Below are 24,930 nucleotides of genomic sequence, written 5' to 3'. Positions count from 1 at the left end.
GTTCAAGAAGGGGTCTGAGGTTCGAGAAGTTTGGCATTAGAGACAGCATCTGGGGTCGACGAGAGGTTTGCAGTCAGTGAACTGGACTGCGAGCCGATGAGGGAACCTGGAGTCTGAGGAGGTTTCTAGCTCAAACTAGAAGGAAGAAGGGGTTTGGTCACTGGGCTGCGTGAGGTGCCCCGAGCCGCTAAGGTCGCGCTTACTGAATGCTCTTCCCCTCCTGACTCCCCACTGCGCGACCCCGATCGTCCTCCAGCTTCTGCACCCACACCCTGAGCCCTACCTACGCGCCCGGTGCAGGCTGATAACGCTAAGCGGGAGGGGGCACGTCAAACCCCGACACCTGGGTCAGAGTTTGAGGCGCCCCCTCCCGGCCGTCCAGGAGCTTAGGCCCCGCCCTCCTCCTCCCCCGGCCCCCCACCCCCACCCCCGCCCGGCCCCCGCCGCAGCACTTCCGGCAGGCGCTGCGCTGCTGGGGGGCGCGGGCGAGGATGGCGGCGGAGAACGAGGCCAGTCAGGAGAGCGCCCTGGGCGCCTACTCGCCGGTGGACTACATGAGCATCACCAGCTTCCCGAGGCTGCCGGAGGATGAGCCGACGCCCGCGGTCCCTCTGAGGGGCCGCAAGGACGAAGATGCCTTCCTGGGAGACCCGGATACCGGTGAGGCCCGCTTGCCCCATCCCTGCCCCCTGGGACGTCTCTGGTTCTCCTTCATCTGCGCGGAGCATCACCTCCAGCTCCATCTCCCTAATTGATTCCCTTCTCCTGGACCTCGCCCTTTTCCTCCCTTGTCTCTGTTAATTTTCTGGTGGGGTTGGGGATGCATCTCTGCCTTGGAGGCTTAGGATGCGACAAGGGAAGGGATGCCGGAGACTGCAGTAGGAGGGGTTGGGGTTACCCCTTGCGAAGAACCAACTAATAAGGAAGGAATGTCGAAGGGGACTTCCTAAGGAACAGTTGTGATCACCCAGCAGAGGATTTTCTCTAGTCACAGAGAACAGAATAGGAGAAATCAAGTCAGAGACTGCAGCAGGATGGATAGAGGGTAGATCTTGAGAAGAACTTCCCCACAGCCAGGGATTGTGGGAAGGAAAGACCATGAGAAGAAGCTGAAAATCTCTGTATGTTCTCAGCTGTCTGTGAATGATGAGTATTGGGAGACAGGGGGATGGACCATATGACCTCTCAAAGTCCTTGGGGACCAGAGCACCTTCACTGCTCTGTGGCTACCTCACTCTGCCCAGAGCAGTGGATCAGGCCAGAATGTTAGTAAGGTACCCTGCCCCCTAGCAAGCAGGCTCCAGAATTTTACTGTGTTATCTTCAGCACTCTACAGGAACTGCAAGAGGTGGAAATAGGGAGGCAGGAGACAGGACCTGGGGGAGACCTGGAGCTGAAAGCTCTCTGAGCAGTTTTTCCCTAATGTTCTTTCTCCTGTCCATGTGGCTCAGCTCTGTCCTCCCCTCCATTTTTCATCCTCCACCCCCCACCATCCCTCATTCCCTCAACGTCACTTCCTGGCATTAGAGCATCCTCTGCTTCACTCTCTCTTCCTCTCAGTGCCTGTTCTTGAGCCCTGTCCCTTACCAGCCTGGCAGATTCTGCTTCTCTGGCCCAGCCCTCTCTAGCCTGGCCCTTCTGTAGCTACTCCTAGGCTGACAACCACCAATTCTTCCCCCGTCCACAACTCTCCAGTCACCTGGCTCTGACTAGCAGCCCCTGTCAACCTGACTCGATTGTAGCCTACATGGAGGGGATTTGAGGGGACCATGGGAGGCTTATGGCCATCACATGTCAAAGCTACGGATTAAAACTTCTTTTTTAAAGGGAATAGCCCCAGAATCAGAAGGAAGCAGGAGAGAAGTGGGAGGATATGTCCTGGTGGATACCAGGACTGAAACCAGGTTCTTTATACAGGAGTCAAGAATACCACTTCTGGTCCCAACACTGCCCCGACTCACTGTGTGTCTATGGGCACACATACCCTGATCTGGGCCTTAGTTTCTTCTTCCAGCTCAAAACTGGGAATGCCTATCTCCCAGTCTAGAGATTGGGAACCCCTGATATGTTTTATCCTTCTTTCCTATGAATGTCTTAGCATTTGTCAAAACTGGTGATTATTTATTTGGGTGACTTTTGATTACAAGCCCTATGAGGATGGGATCATGGCTGTCTTGTTCACCATCCTTTATGCACCATCCAGCACAGTGCTAATCTCTCAGCAAAAATTGTTGAAGAAATAAATGAATGGAAAGAGATCTCAAGATGAAAGAATGGCAGAGGAGGGAGTTCTCAAACCTCAGAGAGTTCCTTAAGGAGTTAATACAGGTTCTGCCCACAAGTGTACAAAAATCCCACAAAGACCGTGGTCACTGGAGTTTCTGGGAACCTGCTCTTTAGACCAAGCTGTGTGCTAAGGTTCCAAGGACCTCGCCATCCTACCTGTGTAGCCATGTCTTCCGTCACTCTTTTCCAAGCCCCAAGGCTCCTCTAAATCAGTAGGACCACCCTACTGGCTAACATGTCCTCCTGTGTTCTCAATCTCCTGGCTCCACTGGGTGGCACTGCCCTATCCTCTATCCAGGACTTTGGTTGTGCCCAGCTAGTCTCTAGCCTGCTGTTTCCCAGAACCAAGTGTCAGGCACCCCGCAGTAGGCTCTGTGGGTAACGGAGCTAGATGGTGACCACTCCACGATTGGGGAGAACTTTCTTTGCTCTTTGCTGAGTTCCAGGCCCACGTGTTCTTCTCTTTCCCAGACATCTGCCTCTAGATGTCCTGCAAGTCCTTCACCTTCTGCATGTTCTGTGCTGTTCTCATCATCTCTTCCCCATTAATCTGTTCTCCCCCCAATGTCACTCTCAATTAATGACACTGCCATTCATCCTGTCCCAAAGTAGAAGCCCTGGAGCCACCCATGGTTCTCTCCCTTCCTCTCATTTCCAGATGGTGATCAGATGCTTTCTGTCCCCCTCCTAAGTATCTTCCAAATTCCATCTCACCATCCCTGGCATCACCACTGTAGACTAAGCTGCCATCCTCTTTGATCTGTATTACCCATAGGCTTCTAGCTATTCTTCCTGCCTCGTTCCTTCTTCCCCACCCCTCCCAACTCAATCCCCATTTCTGATCATGTCACTCCCTATTTCAAAAATCTTTAACGATTCTCCCCTCAAGGGAATAAGCAAGCCAGCTATGATCCTAGTCTCCTGCTAAGCTCTCTCTCCTGAGTTCTAGCAAATAAACTATTTTAGGGTTCGTTTCTTATGTGCTGTGCTGTGCTAAGTCACTTCAGTCATGTCCAGCTCTTTTTGACCCTATGGACTGTAACTTGCCAGGCTCCTCTGTCCATGGGATTCTCCAGGCAAGAATACTAGAGTGGGTTGCCATTCCTTTCTCCAGAGGATCTTCCCAACCCAGGGGTTGCGTCTCTTACACCTTCTGCATTGGCAGGCGGGTTTTTACCACCAGCGCCACCTGGGAAGCCCCTCGTCTCTCATAAACCCAGTTAAAACTGATAATGTTACTGGGTAGCATAACTGAAAAGTTCAGGATATAGGGCTTCAGACATAGCTACAATGAAGTACCTGAAAAAGAATTGGCTTTTCTCCATCTTTTGCTTTGCCTTCATTATTGTGGGCTCACCTTCAGAAAGCCTCTCATCTTGTGGGGGTACGAAGCCCCCAGCAGTAACAGGCTTACATCTTATCATCTTAGCAACCTAGCCAGAAAGAAAGTCTTTGTCTTTCCCAGTATTCTAGCAAGGAACCAAACAACAACAACAACCCGGAGTCTAAATATCATTGGTGCTGTTGCTGGTCCCATGCATCTGAACCAATCACTGTACTGAGGTCCCTGTTCTGACTGGCTAGACCTAGGTTATATACTCACTCTGGTCAGGAGGAGGGAATGAGGAATGAGAGAGGGGAACTGGTGTTCTCTAAAAGAAAATTGAATGAGGACTGGTGTCTAAGCAAATACAAATTAGATGCCTACTAAGCCAACTGCCTTTGATAGCTCCTGCTGTTGTCCCACAAATTCAGAATAGCCAAAAGTTACACTCATTTTTCTTCTTCTGAAAGACTTATTTCTTCTGGTCCCAAACTAGCCTTTTCCCAGTGTCTTGCTGTTGTCCTTACACATCAGTAAAATCAATGATATTTTCTTCCCACCACTTAACACAGTTCAGTCAGTTCAGTTCAATTCAGTCGCTCAGTCGTGTCCGACTCTTTGCAACCCCATGAATCTCAGCACGCCAGGCCTCCCTGTCCATCACCAGCTCCCGGAGTTCACCCAGACTCGCGTCCATAGAGTCAGTGATGCCATCCAGCCATTTCATCCTCGGTTGTCCCCTTCTTCTCCTGCCCCCAATCTCTCCCAGCATCAAAGTCTTTTCCAATGAGTCAACTCTTTGCATGAGGTGGCCAAAGTACTGGAGTTTCAGCTTTAGCATCATTCCTTCCAAAGAAATCCCAGGGTTGATCTCCTTCAGAATGGACTGGTTGGATCTCCTTGCAGTCCAAGGGACTCTCAAGAGTCTTCTCCAACACCACAGTTCAAAAGCATCAATTCTTTGGTGCTCAGCATTCTTCACAGTCCAACTCTCACATCCATACATGACTACTGGAAAAACCATAGCCTTGACTAGACGGACCTTTGTTGGCAAAGTAATGTCTCTGCTTTTGAATATGCTATCTAGGTTGGTCATAACTTTTCTTCCAAGGAGTAAACGTCTTTTAATTTCATGGCTGCAATCACCATCTGCGGTGATTTTGGAGCCCAAAAAAATAAAGTCTGACACTGTTTCCACTGTTTCTCCATCTATTTCCCATGGAGTTGGTACCCAGTAAATATTTTTATTGAATAAATGGAAAATTATATTCACTTATATATTTATATGTTCATATGTAATATACATTATATTATATATTTGTATTGCATATTCATATATTATATATATTTATATTATATATTCATAATAAATGATTGGTAGAATAAGAAGACTTGAATATATCTAATTGTGATGGGGCCATAGAACCTTTATCTTCTGGCTCCTCATATCTGATTGGAAAAACAGATTTAAGGACAAGATCCTGGAAATATAAACTTGAGTTAGTATATAAGGTTCATTTTTGAGGGCAGAATTGGCTCCTGATGCTATGTGGAGCAATGGAAAAGACGTTTTCAAATTATGGAGACTCTTGATTCTGCTATCTGTTTATTTTTTACTCTAAGCAGGCAGTATCACCTTCTTCAGCCCCAGTTTACTTTTCTGTGTAATGGAGAAAGTGGACTCTCAGAAGTTATGGGAGCGGAGGGAATGTATATAAAGTTCCTAGTATAGTTAGCATCAATAAATCTAAGTTCAAAACCCTCTCCTTCATTTGAAACCTGTAGGAGACAAGGAGAGTTCTGGATCCACAGTGGGAATTTAACATGTTTGTTGAGTGAATTCCAGTTTTATTTACAGACTCTGGTGTTGGTGCTGAGGGTTGGAAGCAAACATAATCAACTGAGTTGTTGCTGTTTAGTCACCAAGTTGTATCGGACTCTCTGTGACTCCATGGACTGTAGCCTGTAAGGCTCCTCTGTCCTTGGGATTTTCCGGGCAAGAATACTGGAGTGGGTTGCCATTTCCTTCTCCAGGAGATCTTCTGGACCTAGAAGGGACTGAACCCACATCTCTTGCATCTCCTGCTTTGGTAGATGGATTCTTTACCACTGTGCCACCTGGGAAGCCTGCAAATACACACACACACATTCTTTTCCATCATGGTTTATCACCGAATATTGAATATAGTTCTCTGTGCCATTACCTCTTCCAGTGGACCGTGATTTGTCAGAACTCTCCACTATGACCCCTCCTTCTTGGGCTGCCATGCATGCCATGGCTGACAGCTTCACTGAGTTATGCAAGTCCCCTCACTGTGACAAGACTGTGATCCATGAAAGGAATGTTGACACTGAAAGAAGTGAAAGTGTTAGTCGTTCAGTCATGTCCAACTCTTTGCCCCCCATTGATTGTAGCCTGCCAGGCTCCTCTGTCCATGGGGTTCCCCAGGCAGGAATACTGGAGTGGTTTGCCATTTCCTTCTCCAGGGGATCTTTCCTGACCCAGGGATCAAACCCAGGTCTCCTGCATTGCAGTCACATTCTTTACCATCTGAGCCACCAGGGAAACCCCTATTAGTTATTCCCAAAAAGTGAAAAGGAGGAAACACTTCCAACTCATTCTGTAAGTTCACCATTACCCTGATACCAAATCCAGACAAAGAAGTCCAAAAAATAAGAAAGCCACAGACCAATGTCCTTTATAAACATATGTGTAAAAATCATCAAGAAAATACTAGCAAACCAAATCCACCTATATATAAAAAGGATTAAATATTGACCAGGTAGAGATTATCCTAGGATATTCCTATAACATCTCGAAATCAGTATAATATACCATATTAGAATAAAGAGCCAAAGCATATGATCATCTTAATAAACATAGAAGAAAACTTTTGACAGAATCCAATATTCTATTTTAATCAAAATACTAAGCACAACAGGAATGGACTGGAACTTCCTCAGTATGATAAAGGATCTGTGAAAAACTCCAAAGCTAATCTAATACTTGATAGTGAAAAGCTTAATGCTTTCTTCCAAAGATCAAAAACAAGACATCTTCTCTCAGCACTTCTGTTGAACACTGTAGAATAGATTCTAGACAGGGAAATATGTCAAGGGAAAGAAATACAGGGCATCTATATTGGAAAAGAAGAGATAAAACTCTCTATTCCCAGATATCAGGATCTAGTATATGTGAAATCCTGAGAAATTAATAAACTATTAGAACTAATAAATGAGCTCAGCCTAGTTGTAAGATAGAAATTCAAAGTGTTGTATTTCTTTATGCTAGGAATTGGAGAAGGCAATGGCAACCCACTCCAGTACTCTTGCCTGGAAAATCCCATGGACGGAGGAGCCTGGTAGGCTGCAGTCCATGGGGTTGCAAAGAGTCGGACACGACTGAGCGTCTTCACTTTCACTTTTCACTTTCATGCATTGGAGAAGGAAATGGCACCCCACTCCAGTGTTCTTGCCTGGAGAATCCCAGGGATGGGGGAGCCTGGTGGGCTGCCGTCTATGGGGTCTCACAGAGTCGGACAGGACTGAAGCGACTTAGCAGTAGCAGCAGCAGCAGTGCTATACAGTAGGACCATGTCATCCTTCTTTTTCTTCAGAGTACCTGCCACAACTTGTAATGATATACTCCTTTGTTTACTTGTTTTTTTATCTTCTTTCCACTGGTCTTCAAAACCCATAAGGGCCAGAAACTGTCTGTTCCATTCCCCTAGCATCTAGCATGGGACCGGACAAACAGCAGACCCACCATATTTGTTGAACGAATGGATGGATGGATGGATCAGGGAAACAAGGTCGGAAGCCAGGGCCTGTCCAATAGGTTTATGGAGCTGCCTGGTGGCCTAGAGGGCTGGGCCTCAGCTAGGGCAGGATCTGGTTTCCAGGGAGAGCCCAACCCCCGCCTCTCCAGGAAGTGTTCTCAGCGCTGGGTCCTGGGTCCCCCGCAATTTGGTCTAGGGACGGGAGGGAATCCAGCCACCCTGCTGCCCAGTTGGGGGGTCCCAGTCTTTTTCAATCTGGGACCACTCCCCACCCCGACTCCGCCCTCCCTGGGGTGCCTCGGAGAGACGCTGAAAGGGGGGCAGTGCTGTCTGGTGGCATCTGTTTGACCTGGGCGGAGAGAGGGGAGGGGGACGCAGAACAACCCCGCCTAGAGAGCGGGTAGGGCCAGGTGAGAGGAGCCCAGACAGACCCCCGGCCCGCCGCCCGCAGACCCGGACTCCTTCCTGAAGTCGGCGCGGCTGCAGCGGCTGCCTTCGTCGTCGTCGGAGATGGGCAGCCAGGACGGGTCGCCGCTGCGAGAGACGCGCAAAGATCCGTTCTCCGCGGCGGCGTCCGAGTGCTCCTGCCGCCAGGATGGGCTCACGGTGATCGTCACGGCCTGTCTCACCTTTGCCACCGGGGTCACTGTGGCGCTTATTATGCAGATCTACTTCGGGGACCCCCAGGTGAGGGGTGGGGGTGGGGGGTCGGAGAGGGAGCGGAGAGAACCAGGACAGGAGGGGTGAGGAAACGCTGGAGGAGACCGTGGGAACCGAGGACGAGCTTGAGTGATGGAAGGGGGTCAGCAAATAGAAAGGGGAGAGGGCGGTGACTTGAGGGAAGGACGGTCTCAAGGGAGGGGCTCCCGGGCGTGAGGGGAACAGAGCTCACAGAAGGGAACGGATCGGGTCGGGGGCAGACTCGTAGGCAAAAGTCGTGGGGATAAAAGGGCAGGCCTCCCGTCCCCAGCCTCTGTTGGAGGTCCTGGGGTTAGTGGAGGTGCCTTAGGGAGGTAGGGGGTCTCCTACGGTCCCACCTCGTTCCTTGTCCCTTCCAGATCTTTCACCAGGGAGCTGTGGTGACTGATGCCGCCCGCTGCACATCGCTGGGCATCGAGGTGCTCAGTAAACAGGGATCCTCCGTGGACGCGGCTGTCGCAGCGGCACTGTGTTTGGGGATCGTGGCTCCGCACAGTTCTGGTCTGGGCGGGTAAGAAGCTCCCAGCTGTGAGGGTTGGGCTGCCCCAGGGCTACTTCTGTCTCTTGGTTTATCATCCTCATGTGGGAGATCTAGTTTGAGCAGAGGGGAGACGGTCCCAACTCCTTACGTTTGCTCTTTCTACACCCAGTTTCACCCCCTTGTCTTTTCATGGAGTCAGAGGAGGTGTTTTCCTTTAACTGGGAAAATGACTTCAGAAAGCTATAAATTGAGGTATACATCTGGGAGTATGTTGTCATTTATTAAAACTGCGATACTTAAATTTTTAGGATTTACAAATCCTTAAAACAAATCCCTGTGAGTCTGATGAAAGCAATGAATCCTCTATCCTCCAAAAATAAATCCCCACCCCACCCCGCCCCCATGGGTTCATGCATGCTCATTCACTTCAGTTCCACTCTTTGTGACTCTATGGACTATAGCCCTCCAGGCTCCTCTGTCCATGGGGATTCTCCAGACAAGAATACTGGAGTGGGTTGCTATGCCCTCCTCCAGTGATCTTCCTGACCCAGGGATGGAACCCATGTCTCTTAATCTCCTGCTTTGGCAGGTGGGTTGTTTACCACTAGCGCCACCTGGGAACCCCCCACCCCAGGGTAAAACCTCCTAAAACAGAAATGATAAACTGGCTACCCACGGGCCACCCCCAGCACACAGCCTGGTTTGGTTTGCACCCTTAAATTTTTAAAATTTTGTTTGCTAATATTAAAAAATTGAGAATTTTTTCATAAAAATCTAGATCTCTAATATTTCTTGGACAGTCAGGAGACCTGATAACACTGGGCCTACATTCTCATGTGGCTGCAATTATCTGGAGCTGAATAGAAGCTGCTTCCCATGATGGGGCTTGTACTGTCCACTTGGCCACAGTTCCTACCACTCCCTTTTGTTTATCTGTCCTGCTTTCTCTATTACATGAGTCGGCAGCAAACCAGTTATCTCAGATGTAACCCTCATCTCAGATGGAAACAAACCATAGACCAGGGACAGGCTGACTAAGTCCATATCTTGGCTCCTGCAAGACACACCCTCCAGGCCCTGACTTTTGTGTATGGTCTGTGCTTACATAATTCAGTCCTGGGAGAGGGAGCAAGGCCATACCACAGAGGCAGGTGCAGGAAGCTGGCAGGGGTCCAGCTTGGTGGGGGAGGGGGCGAATGGGGGAGGGGGAGTAGAATGTCCTGCTCTCCCAGTCTCTGGGTTTTTCTTAATCAGGGATTAAAGTCTCCAGTAACAAACAGGCTGGAAGAGGTCCATGGATTCTGAGTTCCCAAACCCCTTGATTTCACTCCCCATCTTGGGCAGGTAGCTCAGGCTCTGAACCCCTGCTGGAGAGGGAGCTCAGACCCCTGACTCCAGATGACAAACAGACTACAGCCATCACCATGGGGGAGGTTGAGGAATGGCAGGTTAATGGTTCAGAGGAGTGGCATCTTATCATCACCCTCCCTCTTCTGTGTCTATCCTAGAGGGGGAGTGATGCTGGTACATGACATCCGACGAAATAAGAGCCACCTAATTGATTTCCGGGAGTCTGCACCTGGGGCTCTCAGGGAAGAGGCCCTGCAGAGATCCTGGGAGACCAAGGTGGGGACCCTGGTGAGAAGAGGGGGGGGGTGTCTTCCTTTACTGCCCTTCTGCTAACCTCAGCATTACTTTGCTGAATGTTTACTATGGAGACAAGGAAAAGAGTTAAGTAGAATGATCTCAGGCCATGAGGGAGATAGGCGGCCCCCCAAAATAAAATAATGCACCAAAAAATCTGAGTGATTGATAACAGGCAGTAAATAACACCTGACTTCTCTGGCGACCTTGCCTATCTGGCACATAAGAAAGAAGAAGAAAGGCCACTGGGTAGTCAGAGATGTCACAAAATAGCTGCATTATCACTCACACATCTCATTCTGAGGCTGTTGTTGATGACTTTCCCAGTCCCTGACATACTGGAAGATTATAGAGGAAGTGCTGGAAGCAAACCCACTATCTACTGAATCCAAAGGAGGAAATAGAATAACTCGGAGAAATAAATATTTAGTGCAGTAGCAAAAGCCCAACTCACCCCTGAATTATCGCAGTTCAGAGTAATGGTGATGTGATAATGAAAAGGTTAAATGAAGGTCCCTTGTCCACTGTTCTAAAGGACAAGAGTAGGTATAATCCGATACAGACAGGTTTCTATCTAAATTGTTGTCTCGGCCCTTAAAAGGGTTTGCTTAATTTATAAATCTCTCGGTTATAATACAGAAAGGAAGCCTTTCTGCATTTACTGATAGGAAATCAGGGACATGGGAGGAATGCATGCTGGGGACAGCTTGTCCCTCCTCTGGGATACTTGGCCTGTGTCTCTCCCCTGTGCCAGCCCCCCATCCCTGGCTTGGGGCTCTGCGGAGTTCAGCCCAGCACCCCCCCTTCCAGTGACCTGGTCTCCTCTCTCCCTCACCTGCCCGCCTTGCCCAGCCCGGGCTTTTGGTGGGGGTTCCCGGAATGGTGAAGGGGCTACACGAAGCTCACCAGCTCTATGGCAGGTAAGGATTCTCCCCCTGGGGACCAGGGACCCCTGCCTGCACTCCTCCTTGGGTGGCCTTCTCCTACCTTCCTGGATTCTCCCCTTCCCAACTTCCCCCTAATATCCCCTTCGGTTGCCAGGACTCTCCTTCCCAGGAACCCCCCTCCCCCCCAGGACCCCTCTTCCTTCCCCCAGGACCTCCTCCACCCCCTGCTCTCCGGCTCCCCCAGGCTGCCATGGTCCCAAGTCCTGGCCTTTGCAGCAGCTGTGGCCCAAGATGGCTTCAACGTGACCCATGATCTAGGTCAGTGGGGCCTGGGGGTGGAGGGAAAGGCATGAGGTTGATGGAGAGGGGAGAGGAAACCTCTGTGATTTGGGTCCGAAGCCAGGAAGTGCCTCTCTTCCGATTGGCTCCTCAGACCCCCCTACCCACACCACTGGTAGCTTCATTGTGTGTGTGTGTGTGTGTGTGTGTGTGTGTGTGTGTGTGTGTGTGTTCAGTTGCTTCAGTTCTGTCGGACTCTTTGTAGCCCACCAGTCTCCTCTGTCCATGGTATTCTCCAGGCAAGAATACTGGAGTGGGTTGCCATTCCCTTCTCCAAGGGATCTTCCTGACCCAGGGATCCAACCCGTGCCTTTTGCCTGTCCTGCATTGGCAGCCAGATTCCTTACCACTGGACAACATCTCTGAGAGGGAGTCTCAAATCAGGGGATCTGGGAGGGGTTTATATACAACCCACCTCCTCGGTAACAGGCCCCTGGAGGGGCCTGAGGTCTTATGGGCCTACCTCTCAGCCGTCATCCACCCTACTTGTTGCGCGTATAGTCCCTACGCCCCCAGCCTAGCCGCGCATCCCTGCCTGCAGCCCAAGCCCTGGCCGAACAGCCGCCACCCAATGCGTCTGACCGCTTCCGTGAGACGTTCCTGCCGATGGGCCACCCACCACTACCTGGCTCTTTGCTGCGACGGCCTGACCTGGCAGCCGTGCTGGAGGTGCTCGGCACCTACGGCCCCGCCGCCTTCTACGCAGGTGGCAACCTCACGCTGGAGATGGTGGCGGAGGTAAGCGCCTGCAGCACATCCCCTGCCCCCGCCCTGCCTCGGAGGACCCTACTTTAGGGAAGTCCTCTTCCCCTTTGCTTCCCGCTTTCTTTCTACATGTGTTTACTGGGGATTCCATGCATTTGAAATTCTAGAATAGACACAACTAACTAACCTCAGAATCAGATCAGTGGTTTGGGGATTGGAGGAGTTGACTGGGACGAGGCGCAAAGAACCTCCTAGGGTGATGAGAATATTTTGTCTTGATTGAGAGGGGTATCTTTGAGCTCCCCAGTGTTGGGACCAACTTGTACAGTGGGCTGTCCTGGCCCTCCCAGGCTTAGTGGGGACCCAGGATCAGCCTCAGCTTCCCTGAGCCCGCAGTCCCACCCTACTCCCTGGGTTTTCTAGGGAGAGACACAGTTGTCACTGGTGACTCTCAGGATTAGGGAAGATTGACACAAGGGCTTACCAACCTACTCCAAAGAGTCTTAGTCTGAGGCAGTAATGGGTTCGGGACCATTGTTGATGGTTCAAAACCACCAATGGAAAATTACGTTTGAGATAAGGATTCACGGACCAACTGAGTGATTCTCTTATTTGTGCATTGGGGGTGGGAATTAAACAGGCCCGTCATTCATTCTACATTCATGGAGTACCTGCTCTGTACCAGCCTCAGTGCTGGACACTGGTGTTATGGATGTGGTGATAGACACCCATCTCAAATGGATTTCCCTGGAAAGCCCAGCAGAGTACTGGCTTTAGATCTCTTGGGTCCAGGGGCTCCATCCATACTTGGTCAGTCTCTCTCTTTTTCCATCTCACAACTCTGTTTTCCTCTGTTTGAAGTCACTCTCTGTCAGATCCTTTCCACACCTGCTCTTCACCAGCCATCCTTCTAGCAAGCCATCCCAGAGAAACAGCCTTCTCACTCCAGAACTTCCAGCAAAGCCTCAAGGCTAGGTCTCATTGGCCCATTATGGGTCTATTCCCAAACCAATCACAGTGGCATGGAAAAGAAATGCCCTGATTAGCCAGACCTGGGTTGCATATCTTCTGGTGGTGGAGAAAGGAATGAACAAAATTCTAACAAAAGACCATCAGAGCTTTCCCACAGTTGAGTTTATTAACTTACCAGATGAAGCCAAGAAATTCAATGTGTAGGTCACTGAGGGTAGTTTAGAAGCCAGAGGTTTCAAGTTCTAAAAAAGTACTAAAAAAAAAAAAAAAAAAGGAGGGGATTCCTAGTGGTTATGGTAATTTAGGATTAAAAAATAGAATGTTGGATAGAATGAGCCCATAAGTTTGTACAAGATTGGATCATTGGTCAGTGGAGTGCTCTGTTATGTCCTGTAAGGGTTGTTACTACCAGGATCATCCATAGTTCATGATTTTGGAGTGACTTTAGTTGATTGTAGTGAAATACAATGGCACCCCACTCCAGTACTCTTGCCTGGAAAATCCCATGGATGGAGGAGCATGGTGGGCTGCAGTCCATGGGGTCGCTGAGGGTCAGCCACGACTGAGCGACTTCACTTTCACTTTTCACTTTCATGCATTGGAGAAGGAAATGGCAACCCACTCCAGTGTTCTTGCCTGGAGAATCCCAGGGACGGGGGAGTCTGGTGGGCTGCCGTCTGTGGGGTTGCACAGAGTCGGACACGACTGAGCAGCAGTAGCAGCAGCAGCAGTGAAATACAGAATTCAGTTTTGATAGCTCCTAGGCAAGTGCTGCTGTAAGTGGAAAATCTTTCTTCTACATAGGCAGGGGGCAGTATGTGCAAAGACATAGAGTCATGAGTCCAGCACCTGCAGGTCACTCTGGTTGCTGTACAGAGCTCATTGGGGAGCAGCAGGACGTGAAGTGGGAGAGGTAGGCAGGGGCCAGGTCACAAAGGGCCTTGGCTGCCAGGCTAGGGAGGTTATTCATAGATCATACCTACCACAACACTTGGCACATACTGGGTGCTTATCGTTAGTGCTTTTTCCCTTTCCTTTTTTCTCGCGTAGCCACAGCTGATGGGGTTCCCTAAAGCTCATGATGGGAATTGCAGAAGGCACAAAAATTGTAAACATTTGATCTGTGTGTGATCCAAACATATACCTTAAGCTAAACTGCATGCTCCCAGTGTGGTGTGTGACTCACAGTGGTGGGGGGTCATTCTCTCCTCTCCAGGCTCAGCACGCAGGGGGCGTCATAACTGAGGAGGACTTCAGCAACTACAGTGCCCTCTTGGAGAAGCCTGTGTGTGGCGTGTACAGAGGTGACCTCTCCCTCAGCTCCCAGGGTCCCCACTGAGGAGAAGCCTCCCAGTCCATGGCCACATCCTTTTGGCCTAGTGGTTCCTCCCCATTTCACAAGAGAGAAACTGAGGCAATGAGTTGCCTAAGCAGCCAACTGTTGAAGCAAGCCAGAGCCAGCCTACCTTCTGAAGTAGTCGTGGGGTCAGTTACCCCAAGTATTTAGGAGATGGAGAGGGAGGTCTGGTCAAAGGCTGAAGCCTAGGGTTTGGGGTTCTGGCCATGGGTTTTCTTGATTTGGGTTCTGTGTTGTCTCAGCTCTCTTCCCAGCCCCTCTGTCACTGCCTGTACTTCCTAAGATGAGTCCTTAAGACCAGTATCCATCTTAGCTTCATGTTAGAACAAACTCTTCAAGACAGTCAGAGGCCTTCCTCCTCATTCTGTTAAAAGGAAACTGAGGCCCGGGAGAGGAAACGAACTGAACCTACCAAACTCAAAACCAATGAGGAACCCAAAAAGTCAAGCTTATGACATGGGTGAACTCCATGTTTGTTGAACCCAAAGTGGTGGGCTTCTGGATTCCTCAGAAGGCCCTCAGGCCCTCTCTCCTCAGGAGGCCCAGATCACCTCAAGCTCCAGCAGAGGCTGCTTCTGTGTTCAGGTTTCCAGGCCTCAATCTCTTAGGCCTGACTCCTCTGCCAGAAGGGGTGGAATATTGAGCAATGGATGAGCGTAGCCTTGGAGCCAGAAGACCTGGTTTTGGGTACCAGTTGTGCCATTCATCTTAAACAAGCCACTTCGCTCTTTGAGCCTTGTTTCTTTCCTTAAAAGGGAGATAATAATAGCACCTGTCTCTCAGGATACCAAGAGGAGTTGATGAGATGATGTTGGAAGTTGCCCTGAACAGAGTGGGCACTGAATGTATCATATTTGATTTCCATTTGCCCTCCCCAGACTAGGTTCTCTTGGAAATGCCAGTACCTTGAGTACTCTGGGCTCTCCTTACCTCTTATAACCTTGGACCAGCTGCCTCATTTACAGTTTCCTCACCTGTACAATGGGGATGATAACAGTACCCATTATGAGGATTAAATGAGTTAATTAGTGTTATTTGTCAGGTATTATTATTCCTTTGATATTCAAACATCTAATAACAGAGACCTCAAATTGGAAGAGAAATTTGCTATTTCCAAGAAGTTTCAAGAGTGGGACCAGCAGGGGCCCTGAGGGAGAAGCTGAAAGGAGACATATGGTAGACCAGAAGTCTGGACATCTGAATACCTGTCTCTGCTCTGCCAATGGACTGCAGTGTGACTCTGGGCAATTCACTGTTTTCCTGAGCCTTAGTTTCCTCGTAAGGAAGAGGAAACAAAAGACAAACGTTCTGGCCCAGCCCTTGACTCACCATGTGAACTTGGGTGCACCCCTTTGCCTCTCAATGTAGTTTCCCTATCTGATAAGGAGGTTCAGTGCAGTGGTCTCAAGTCTGTGTGATGGTGGGATGTGGAGATGCCTTGACCCCTCCCCTGCCATCGGTCATTTCCTGTCCTTTCAGGCCACCTGGTTCTCAGTCCCCGACCCCCACACACAGGCCCTGCCCTCATCAGTGCTCTCAACATCCTTGAGGGGTTCAATCTCACCAGCCTGGTATCCCGGGAGCAGGCTCTTCACTGGGTGGCAGAGGTAAGGCTGACCCCTTTGCTCCACCTGGGTCGGGAGACCCAAGAGTGGGGGGACGGGGTGCTGGCATAAGGCCCGACTAAATCACCTCCAAGTTTCCTCACACAGGAAGATCTTGGTGTAGGTGCTGGGAGGGGCTTGGCAGCCTCTTCACACCCCTGCTCTGTTTACAGACCCTGAAGATTGCATTAGCTCTGGCCAGCAGACTGGGAGATCCCATCTACGATTCTACCATCACTGAGAGCATGGATGACATGCTCAGGTGGGCCCCAGGAGCAGGACTCTTGAGTACTACGGAGGTGGCAGCAGGTGTGGTGGCAGGTGTGGGGAGAGAATCGGGTGAAGCAGCTGGTGGAGCAGTAAGGCCCGCAGTCCCAAGTAAATGTCAGCTCAACCCCAGCTCACAGTGTGACACTAGATGCCTCCCTGTGTGCCTCAGTTTCCCCATCGGTACAACAAGGTGGTCTACTTCATACAGCTCTCAAATTTTTTTGATCCCAGTGAGTGAAAGTCGCTCAGTCATGTCTGACTGTTTGCAACCCCATGGACTGTAGCTTGCCAGGCTCCTCTATCCATGGGATTCTCTAGGCAAGAACACTGAAATGGGTTACCATGCCCTCCTCCAGGGGATCTTCCTGACCCGGGGATTGAACCCACATCTCATATATCTCTTGCATTGGCTGGCAGGTTCTTCACCACTAGCGCCACCTAGGAAGAAGGAGCTTTTCTTTTTTCCAGAAAAAATTGAATAACATCTAAATAAATTCATTCAATAACTATTTCCTGTTTATTTGCAATATGCCAGGAATAAGTGAACTTCTGTTCTCACTAACAGTTCAGTAGTGGGGCAGGGGCTGGGGGAAGCAAGTATTAATCAAATAATTACACAAAGAGACTCTGCTAAGTGTGGTAGGTGGGGGTAAAGAGCGCCCAGTGTATGTTCATCTCTTACTTATCTTTTCAGCAAAGTGGAGGCTGCCTACTTCCGGGGCCAGATCAATGACTCCCAGACAGCCCCTGTCCCACTCCTGCCCATCTATGAGCTCAATGGGGCTCCCACGGCTGCCCAGGTGTTGATCATGGGCCCTGACGACTTCATTGTGGCCATGGTCAGGTATGCCGACTCAGATCAGAACCTGGCACAAAGGATCATTGGGACCAGGAAGGAGGTGGGGGTTGGGTAGGAGTAACGGCAGGCTCAGGGCTCACCTGGCCCTGATCTTGGTCCCCAGCTCCCTGAACCGACCCTTTGGCAGTGGCCTCATCACCCCCTCGGGGATCCTGCTCAACAGCCAGATGCTGGACTTCTCTTGGCCCAACAGGACTGCTAACCACCCTGCACCCAGCCTGGTAGGGCCTCGCTTCCCTTCTCTCCTGGGGACCCTGAGATCTAGGTAGAAGGTGCAGTGGCATGACTGCCCCTCTCTCCCCACTTCTAGGAGATTATATTATCAAGTAAAACAGCTAAACAAGGTATCCACTTCCTCCCCAGCCCAAGTCCAGGGCTTAGAGCCTGGTGGATCCCAAGAAACCTCATCCCATTCTGCCATCATCTCACTGTGTGACCCAAGGAAGATCTTGTCCCCTCTCTGGGCCTCAGTTTCTTCACCTACTGTACAGTGAGGCTATTGGCCACCTTGGGTGGCCAATGATTTGGGTACTTTGCAGAATTAGCAGTCTATGACTGTGTGATGCTGAGCACTGAAGGGGCTCTGAAGAGGGACCCAAAGAGAAAAGAGATATGAATTATTGTCTGTTGTGAGAGCAGTGTTCTTAGCATCCTGCAGGCTGGGTCCCAGCAGGATAAAGACAGAGATGCCCAGGGTGGGGATGAATCTGTTCCTTCTCACGGTCCTCTTTCTGGGCTTGATCCCTTTCCCGCCACCTGTGGTAGCCCCCTAGCAGCCCTATAGTTCAGGGGATCCATTATCTACCTTGGTTATCCAAGGACCCTGCCCATTTCACAGACAGCAAACTATGGCCTGGGAATGGGCTGTCCCCATGAAAACTGGGGCTGTGGAAGGTTCAGGAGAGGGAGCGATGTTGGAAGAGTGGTGGAGTAAGCCTTTCCTGTCTTGTTCCACCTCTTATTCCCCTGTGATCTCTGACAACAGGAGAACTCGGTGCAGCCAGGGAAGCGGCCACTGTCATTTCTGCTGCCCACAGTGGTCCGGCCAGCAGAAGGACTCTGTGGAACCTACCTTGCCCTGGGGGCCAATGGAGCTGCCCGGGGCCTCAGCGGCCTGACCCAGGTGAGGTTCCCCCAGGTAGGCCTTTCATGGCCAGGAGTCAAGCTGTGACCTGGGCTGTGAATGCCCCTCATGTCTCTGACTTGTCCTCATCTCTTGTTTATTTATTTTGGGGGGCTTCCCCAGTGGCTCAGCAGCAAAGAATCCACCTACAATGCAGGAGATGCGGGTTTGATCCTTGGGTCGAAAAGATCCCCTGGAGGAGGGAATGGCTATTCACTTCAGTATTCTTGCCGCAAGAATCCCATGGACAGAAGGGCCTGGCAGGCTACAGTCTATGGGGTCGCAAAGAGTTGGACACAATTGAAGCAACTAAGCACATTTATTTTTGGCTGTGCTGGGTCCTTGCTGCTGTGTGCAGGATTTCCTTAGTTGCAGCAAGCAGGGGCCACTCTTCCCTGTGGTGTGTGGGCCTCTCACTGCAGTGGCCTCCCTTGCTGCAGAGCACGGGCTCTAGGCATTGGCTTCAGTAGTTGCAGCTCGCCAGCTGCAGAGCATGTGCTCAATACTGTGGCACACTGCCTTAGTGGCATGTGGAATCTCCTTGACCAGGGATCAAACCAGTGTCCCTTTGCATTGGCAGATGGATTCCCAACCACTGGACCACCAGGAAAGTCCCTGTACTCATCTCTTAACTCACGCAGCAAACATGGGCAGAGGCTGCTTTGTGGCAGTCCCTTCCTGAGTGCTGGGGACATGAACTACATCATTCTTAGTAAAAATGGAGCCCTGAAGCTCCATGTCATCCCAGGTTTCAGGGAAATCACAGGGTCAGTAGAACTGAGAGGTCAGAGAGCATCTGGGCTGCTTGGGTTCTGTCAATGTCAAGTCCCATTGTGCCTCTAGTCATTATCCGAATAACAAGCAGCCCTCTTCAGGGTCTGATTTTGAAAGGGAGGGTCTGCTCCCTTCTAAAACATCTCACTACAGTTCCATGAAGGTCTTGAGTATCTGTTTTATGTGCCAGATCTGTACTTTGGCAGATGATGAGTTAATAAACCTGGGCTTTGGAATCAGACTCCTGTGGGCCCCAGCCTAAGTGCTGCTAATTTCCAACTGTGTGGTGTTGGGGAATTCACTTAACCTCTCTGAATCTCAGTCTCCTCATCTGTAAAATGGAGATAATAACCAATAGCTAACATTCATGGAGCTTTTAGCAAGTGACAGGCAGTGTTATATGTGTTAACCTTATAACCTTCTCAACTTTGGAAGAAATCCTTACTTCTGTTTCATAGATGAGGAAACTGAGACCCAGAGAAGTTCAGTTCAATTTAGTAAGAATGGGCAAACAAGTAGGGGAAGAAGGTGGGATGAATTAAGAAAGTAGTACTGATATATATATATATGTGTGTGTATACATATATATATGTGTATGTGTATACATATATATATATACACACACACACACTACTCTGTGTAAAACACTGGGAGGGCTCAGCTTGGTGCTCTGGGATGACCTAGAGGGGTGGGATGGGGGGAAGGAGGCTCAAGAGGAACGGCATATATATATACTTACAGCTGATTCACGTTGTTGTACAGCAGAAACTAACACAACATTGTAAAGCAATCATCCTCCAATCTAAATTAAAAAAAAAAAAAAAAAAAAGGATGGGCAGGCAATTTGATTGCAGAGCCTACTCACACTTCCAACCCCAAAGCTGTAAGTATTTGCACGTAGTGTACCCCAGACCACTCCCATCTACTAGCCCTCCCCTGGCCAAGAAGAAGGGAGGAGAGCCGTGGCTTATATTAAAGGAGCCTGGGCACTAGTGGTGCCTCTTCCCTAGTTCTTTCCAAACTCTGGAATGAATCCCTTTTCTTCTCTGGCCCTTGGTTTCCCCTCTGTGTAATGGAGACGGTCGTCACAGGCCTGCCTGTCTTCTGGGGCTGTTCAGAAACTCAGATGACACCCCTGGTGTAAATGTTTCAAATACTAAGGAGTCTAGACCAGGGGCGAGGGCTGTGGAGCCCTGAACCTACACCTCTGGGACAGCCCTGACTTCTGCCCCTTGGCTGCCTGCAGGTACTGCTGAACGTCCTGACCTTGAACCGGAACCTGAGTGACAGCCTGGCCCGTGGTCGCCTGCACCCAGACCTGCAGACCAACCTCCTGCAGGTGGACAGTGAGTGAAGAGCAAAGGTCCCCATGGGGTGGGCACAGGGCAGGGTGGAGAAAGGGGCTCCTCCCAAGGGTGCCCCTTCCTCGACCGGCACCAGCTCCCTGCCAGTGAAAGTCAGGTTTCTTTCTACCAACTCCTATCAGAACAGTGAAAGGTCTGGGAATTGAAATCTACCCTGCTGTTTCCTGTCTGTGGCCTTGCAAAACGCAGGTCTCCACTCTGAGCCTTGGTTTTCTCATTTGTAAAATAAGATATAGTTGTTCATTTTGCAAACTGTTCATTCAACAGTTGTACTGAATACCTACTGTGTGCCAGGTATTATCCTAGGTGCTGGGGACACTGCATTTATAAGCTTACAGGAAAGTAAGGAAACAGAAAAAAGTGAAATAAATTCTCCACAGAGCATTAAAGCAGGATGATATATATGAGTGACTCCATGACTGTGGAAGCTCTCTCTTTGGTGACATTTAAGCTGAGATCTGAAGAGTGGGAAAGAGGCTACCAGGAGAAGAACTGTGGCAGGAATGTAGGCCAAGGGAACAAATGCAAAGAACTCACTGCAGGATTGGACTGGTGGTTTAGGAGTAGAAAGGAAACCAGGGTGATTGAGGGTGAGATAAGATCAGAGAAGCAGGCAGGGGCCAGATCAAAGACTTTACAGATTATGGTGAGGAGACAGACTTTCCTCTAAGAAGGATGGGTGCTTAATTTTGGACCCCACTTAATTTCATAACTGGGGAAGATTGTGTACCTTTGAGAAGTTTTTATTAGAACAATGTATTATGCTAGTCCAAAAGGGATACAAAATTGAATGAGACATGGTCCTTGCTTGTTCAATCTCCCCATTTTACAGATGAAAAAAAAACTGATGCTCACAGAGGTTATTAATTAGTCAAAGGTAAACCAATAAATGGCAGAACCGATATTAAGATACATGCCAAAGACAGTTTTTTACTCCATGGCTCTTGATATCTCCTGGACTGAGTAGTTACACCCTGTAGTTGGCCAATGTCCCTCGGATCCCAGCTGATGGGTAATGAGGTCAATTCCTTGAAAATGAATATTGCTCAACTACTATCTTCTGGTCTCTATCGAGACCAGATAGAGTTACTATCTGGTTACTAAGTTACTGTGGGGGTGAGGGGTGCTCATCCCAGCCCTCCCTGGAAGGACACACAAGTCTAAGGATATGGAGAGTGGAGGCTTGGTGAAGGGAAAGTTCACGCCCTTGAGGGCTCTGGAAGGCGTTATGGAAGAAGTAACAACTAGCTGGGCCTTGACGTATGAGCCGAAATTTGGCATGTGGAGGTAAAGAACATTCTGGACCAGGGGGAGGGGGTACACCTTGGGCAAAGACAGAAAAAAATGGTTCAGAGAGCAGGCAAGAGGCCAGCTGAACTAGAGACATGGTTTCCCAAACTTCAGAATTTATCCAGTACCTTCATGACTTTTGCCATATTTGCATACCATTTAAAGCATTATTTACATAATGTGTGTCTACAAATGGACTTCCCTTTTCACCTAACTGTATTTTAAAAGTAAATCTTATAACCACAAATGGAAAAATGGCATCATTTGCCACAAACAGGTGGTAAACAGCTATAAAAATAATCAAATTTTTTAGGTTTTAGTTAGATGTTTTTGCCCACAGATGGTTCTGAGGTCTGCTTTCTCTTAAAGAAAAAGATTAGAAATGTTAGAGACTAGACTAGGATGTAGTCCTTTCTATTATCGAAAGGACTAAAAGTGAACCCCAAAAGGAATACATTTCCAACTTGGTGATGTAATGTTATTTAATATGTGTCTTTATCTCAAGAAGTACCCCCAAATCATCCCATTTGGGGAAATAAGAAGATCAGATTTTTGTTGAGCAGTGGGAGGTAAAGATACATGGCATACCATGAAGGTTCATGTTAAGGAGTATGGATTTTATCTAGTTCAGCAGGAGGAGAATATGACTTGATTTGTTTTATGTAGGGAAGGTGGATTGAAAGGAAGAGAACTTAAGTCAGAGAAACACAAAAAGGGGCTGAGATAATGGTCCACGTAAGAGATGATGAAGACCTGAACTTATGCAGGAGAGTGAGATTGATTTCTTCATTTAGCCATTAAATTTTAAACATTTACTGTGTCCTCACTCTGTCCTAGGCAATGGGGATCAATAGTGAGCAAGAGAGCGTTCTTGCCTTTAAAAACTTGTTTTCTAATGAATACATAAACAAGTTGCAGGTGGCGGTAAGTACTTTGAAAGAAAATAAAGCAAGGTAAAGATGACAGGGGCTGCTGTTTTAGATAGTGGTCAGGAAAGTTCTTGAAAACTAGAATGAAGTATGAGAGCCAGTTCTGTGATTATTTAGTAGGAGAGCATTGTAGGCAGAGAGAATAGCAGATGCGAAGGCCCTGAAGTAGGAGCATGTTTGACTAACTTGAGGGATGGCAAGGAGGCCAGCTTTCCTGGTAGCTCAGACAGTAAAGAATCTGCCTGAACCGCTGGGGACCCAGGTTCAATCTCCGGGTCAGGAAGATCCCCTGGAGAAGGGAATAGCTACCCACTCCAGTATTCTTGCCTAGAGAATTCCATGAACCGATGAGCCTAGCAGGCTACAGTCCTTGGGGTTGCAAAGAGTTGGACACGACTGAGTGACTAACACTTATTTACTTAAGGAGGCTAGAGCAGAGTTAAGCAAGGAAGATAGTAAAAGGAAGTGAGAAGAGGAGTTTAAAGAGATGCGAGTTTCCTGATAATGTGGGCCTTAGAGACTTAGGTGAAGATTTTGGATTTCATTCTAAGAATCATCAAAATTGTTGGAAGGTTTTGAGCAGGGGAAGTGACATGGTCTGACTAATGAATAGGCTGTAGGGAAGCAGGACTGGAAGTACAAAGACCAGTTAGTGGACTGTTTGGTAATGCTGGCAGCTTGGCCTAGACAGATAGAATGAGACCCCCAAAGCCAAGCCCTTTTTCCAGTATTAAGAATGACGACACATTATTGATCACTTACTATATTCAAGGCTCTGAGTTTTGTGCTTTGGGTATAATATCTGCTTTAGTCCCTGTAACAACTTTATGTGGTAAGTTCTCAGATAATACCCATTTTGTACATGAGGAAACTGAGGCTCAGAAAGGTAACACAATTTGCCAAGGTCACACAGCTCGTTAGAGCCAGTGCTCTAAACCAGTGGTCCCCAATCTTTTTGGCACCAGGGATCAGTTTCGTAGAAGACAATGTTCCCACGGACTAGAGTGGCTGGGAGATGATTTGGGGATGATTCGAGCACATTACATTTACTGTGCACTTTATTTCTAAAGCTTCCCTGAAAGCTCAGCTGGTAAAGAATCCGTCTGCAATGCAGGAGACCCCAGTTCGATTCCTGGGTTGGGAAGATCTCCTGGAGAAGGGAAAGGCTACCCACCCCAGTATACTTGGGCTTTCCTTGTGGCTCAGCTGGTAAAGAATTCACCTGCAAAGCAGGAGACCTGGGTTCACTCCCTGGGTTGGGAAGATCCCCTGGAGAAGGGAAAGACTACCCACTCCAGTATTTTGGCCTGGAGAATTCCATGGACTGTATAGTTCATGGGATTGCAAAGAGTTGGACATGACTGAGCGACTTTCACTTTCACTTTATTTCTAATCTAATGCCACTCCTGATCTGACAATGAGGTGCCAGTCCATGGCCCAGAGGTTGGGGATCCCTGCTCTAAACTCTCTGAATGTGTGTATGTTGGGGAATTCACACAGGTGAGTTCACAGAGGAAGAGATTGAGTTCCTGGAAGCCAGGGGTCACCACGTGGAGAAGGTAGATGTCTTATCCTGGGTCCATGGCAGCCGGAGAACCAATAACTTCATCATCGGTGTGAAGGACCCTCGGAGCCCAGATGCAGCCGGAGCTACCATCCTGTAGAGCAGCGGGGTGGGGCGGGAGTCTCTGCTCCCTGCCTTTGCATGTTCCTAGAGTCCCTCCTTCTCCCAGGTTTGGTCTCAGAGGGACCCCAGGGATGCCCCAGATCAGGGGCCAGAGGGGATGCTTAGCAAACCCTATCCCAGAGTAACAGGAAAATTCTCCATCTGGAGGCCTGTGGTGGTGGCAGTGGTGATGTCAGTGTCCACAGGACCTTGAGGAGTCAGACTGTTTGTCTGTCTCCTTTCCCTCAGCCATGCAGGCCCTGAGCTTAGGGATGTGCTTGCAAACCCTTTTCAAGAGTCCTCACCACCCCAACATTGCCAGTTGGGCCTGACCTGGCCTTGTCTTCCAGCTCCTTTCTCCTGTCCCCAGCCTCATTTCTTAAATGACTAGGATTTTTTTAAAACGGACCATCCTAGGGAAGCGAGCAGTGGAGGGCTCTTCTCCTCCTCCCATCAGGTTAAGGTGGGGGCCTTACATCTGGGGGGCCCTGGGGTGTGGGGTAGGGGTGGGGGTGGGGACCAGCTCAGGGGCTTCCATTTGCAAAAGGGAATTAAAGAAAGAATATTGCTTAACCATG

At 49.2% G+C, this 24,930-nt stretch overlaps 1 protein-coding gene across 4 annotated transcripts; it reads left to right on the top strand.

The window, feature by feature from the left end:
• Nucleotides 1-448: 448 nt before the first annotated feature.
• GGT7 (gamma-glutamyltransferase 7) lies at nt 449-24,930 on the top strand. Of its 4 annotated transcripts, none has more exons than XM_069546930.1 (15): nt 449-660; nt 7,841-8,076; nt 8,448-8,599; nt 10,078-10,195; nt 11,066-11,133; nt 11,345-11,418; nt 11,981-12,177; nt 14,333-14,420; nt 15,953-16,080; nt 16,251-16,339; nt 17,042-17,191; nt 17,310-17,427; nt 18,192-18,329; nt 20,350-20,442; nt 24,187-24,930. In XM_069546930.1, exons 1-15 carry the CDS (start codon nt 492-494, stop codon nt 24,247-24,249), a joined length of 1,881 nt encoding a protein of 626 aa, XP_069403031.1. In that variant the 5' UTR covers nt 449-491; the 3' UTR covers nt 24,250-24,930. The 4 variants fall into 4 exon arrangements, with proteins under 4 accessions (XP_069403031.1, XP_069403029.1, XP_069403030.1 ...); XM_069546928.1 differs by having other exon boundaries at nt 452-660; nt 20,350-20,449; XM_069546929.1 differs by having other exon boundaries at nt 457-660; nt 15,989-16,080; nt 20,350-20,449.

Source organism: Ovis canadensis, chromosome 13, assembly GCF_042477335.2.
Source record: "Ovis canadensis isolate MfBH-ARS-UI-01 breed Bighorn chromosome 13, ARS-UI_OviCan_v2, whole genome shotgun sequence".
NCBI lineage: Eukaryota > Metazoa > Chordata > Mammalia > Artiodactyla > Bovidae > Ovis > Ovis canadensis.
Note: the sequence above shows the minus strand (reverse complement) of the source record. Positions and strands in the feature narration are given on the sequence as shown.

Coding starts and splice junctions, on each gene's coding strand:
- GGT7 (XM_069546928.1), top strand. CDS start 492: ATGGCGGCGGAGAACGAGGCCAGTCAGGAGAGCGCCCTGGGCGCCTAC. Junction 14,421..15,952: donor TGTGTGTGGCGTGTACAGAG/GTGACCTCTCCC, acceptor CTGTCCTTTCAG/GCCACCTGGTTCTCAGTCCC. Junction 16,340..17,041: donor AGCATGGATGACATGCTCAG/GTGGGCCCCAGG, acceptor TTATCTTTTCAG/CAAAGTGGAGGCTGCCTACT.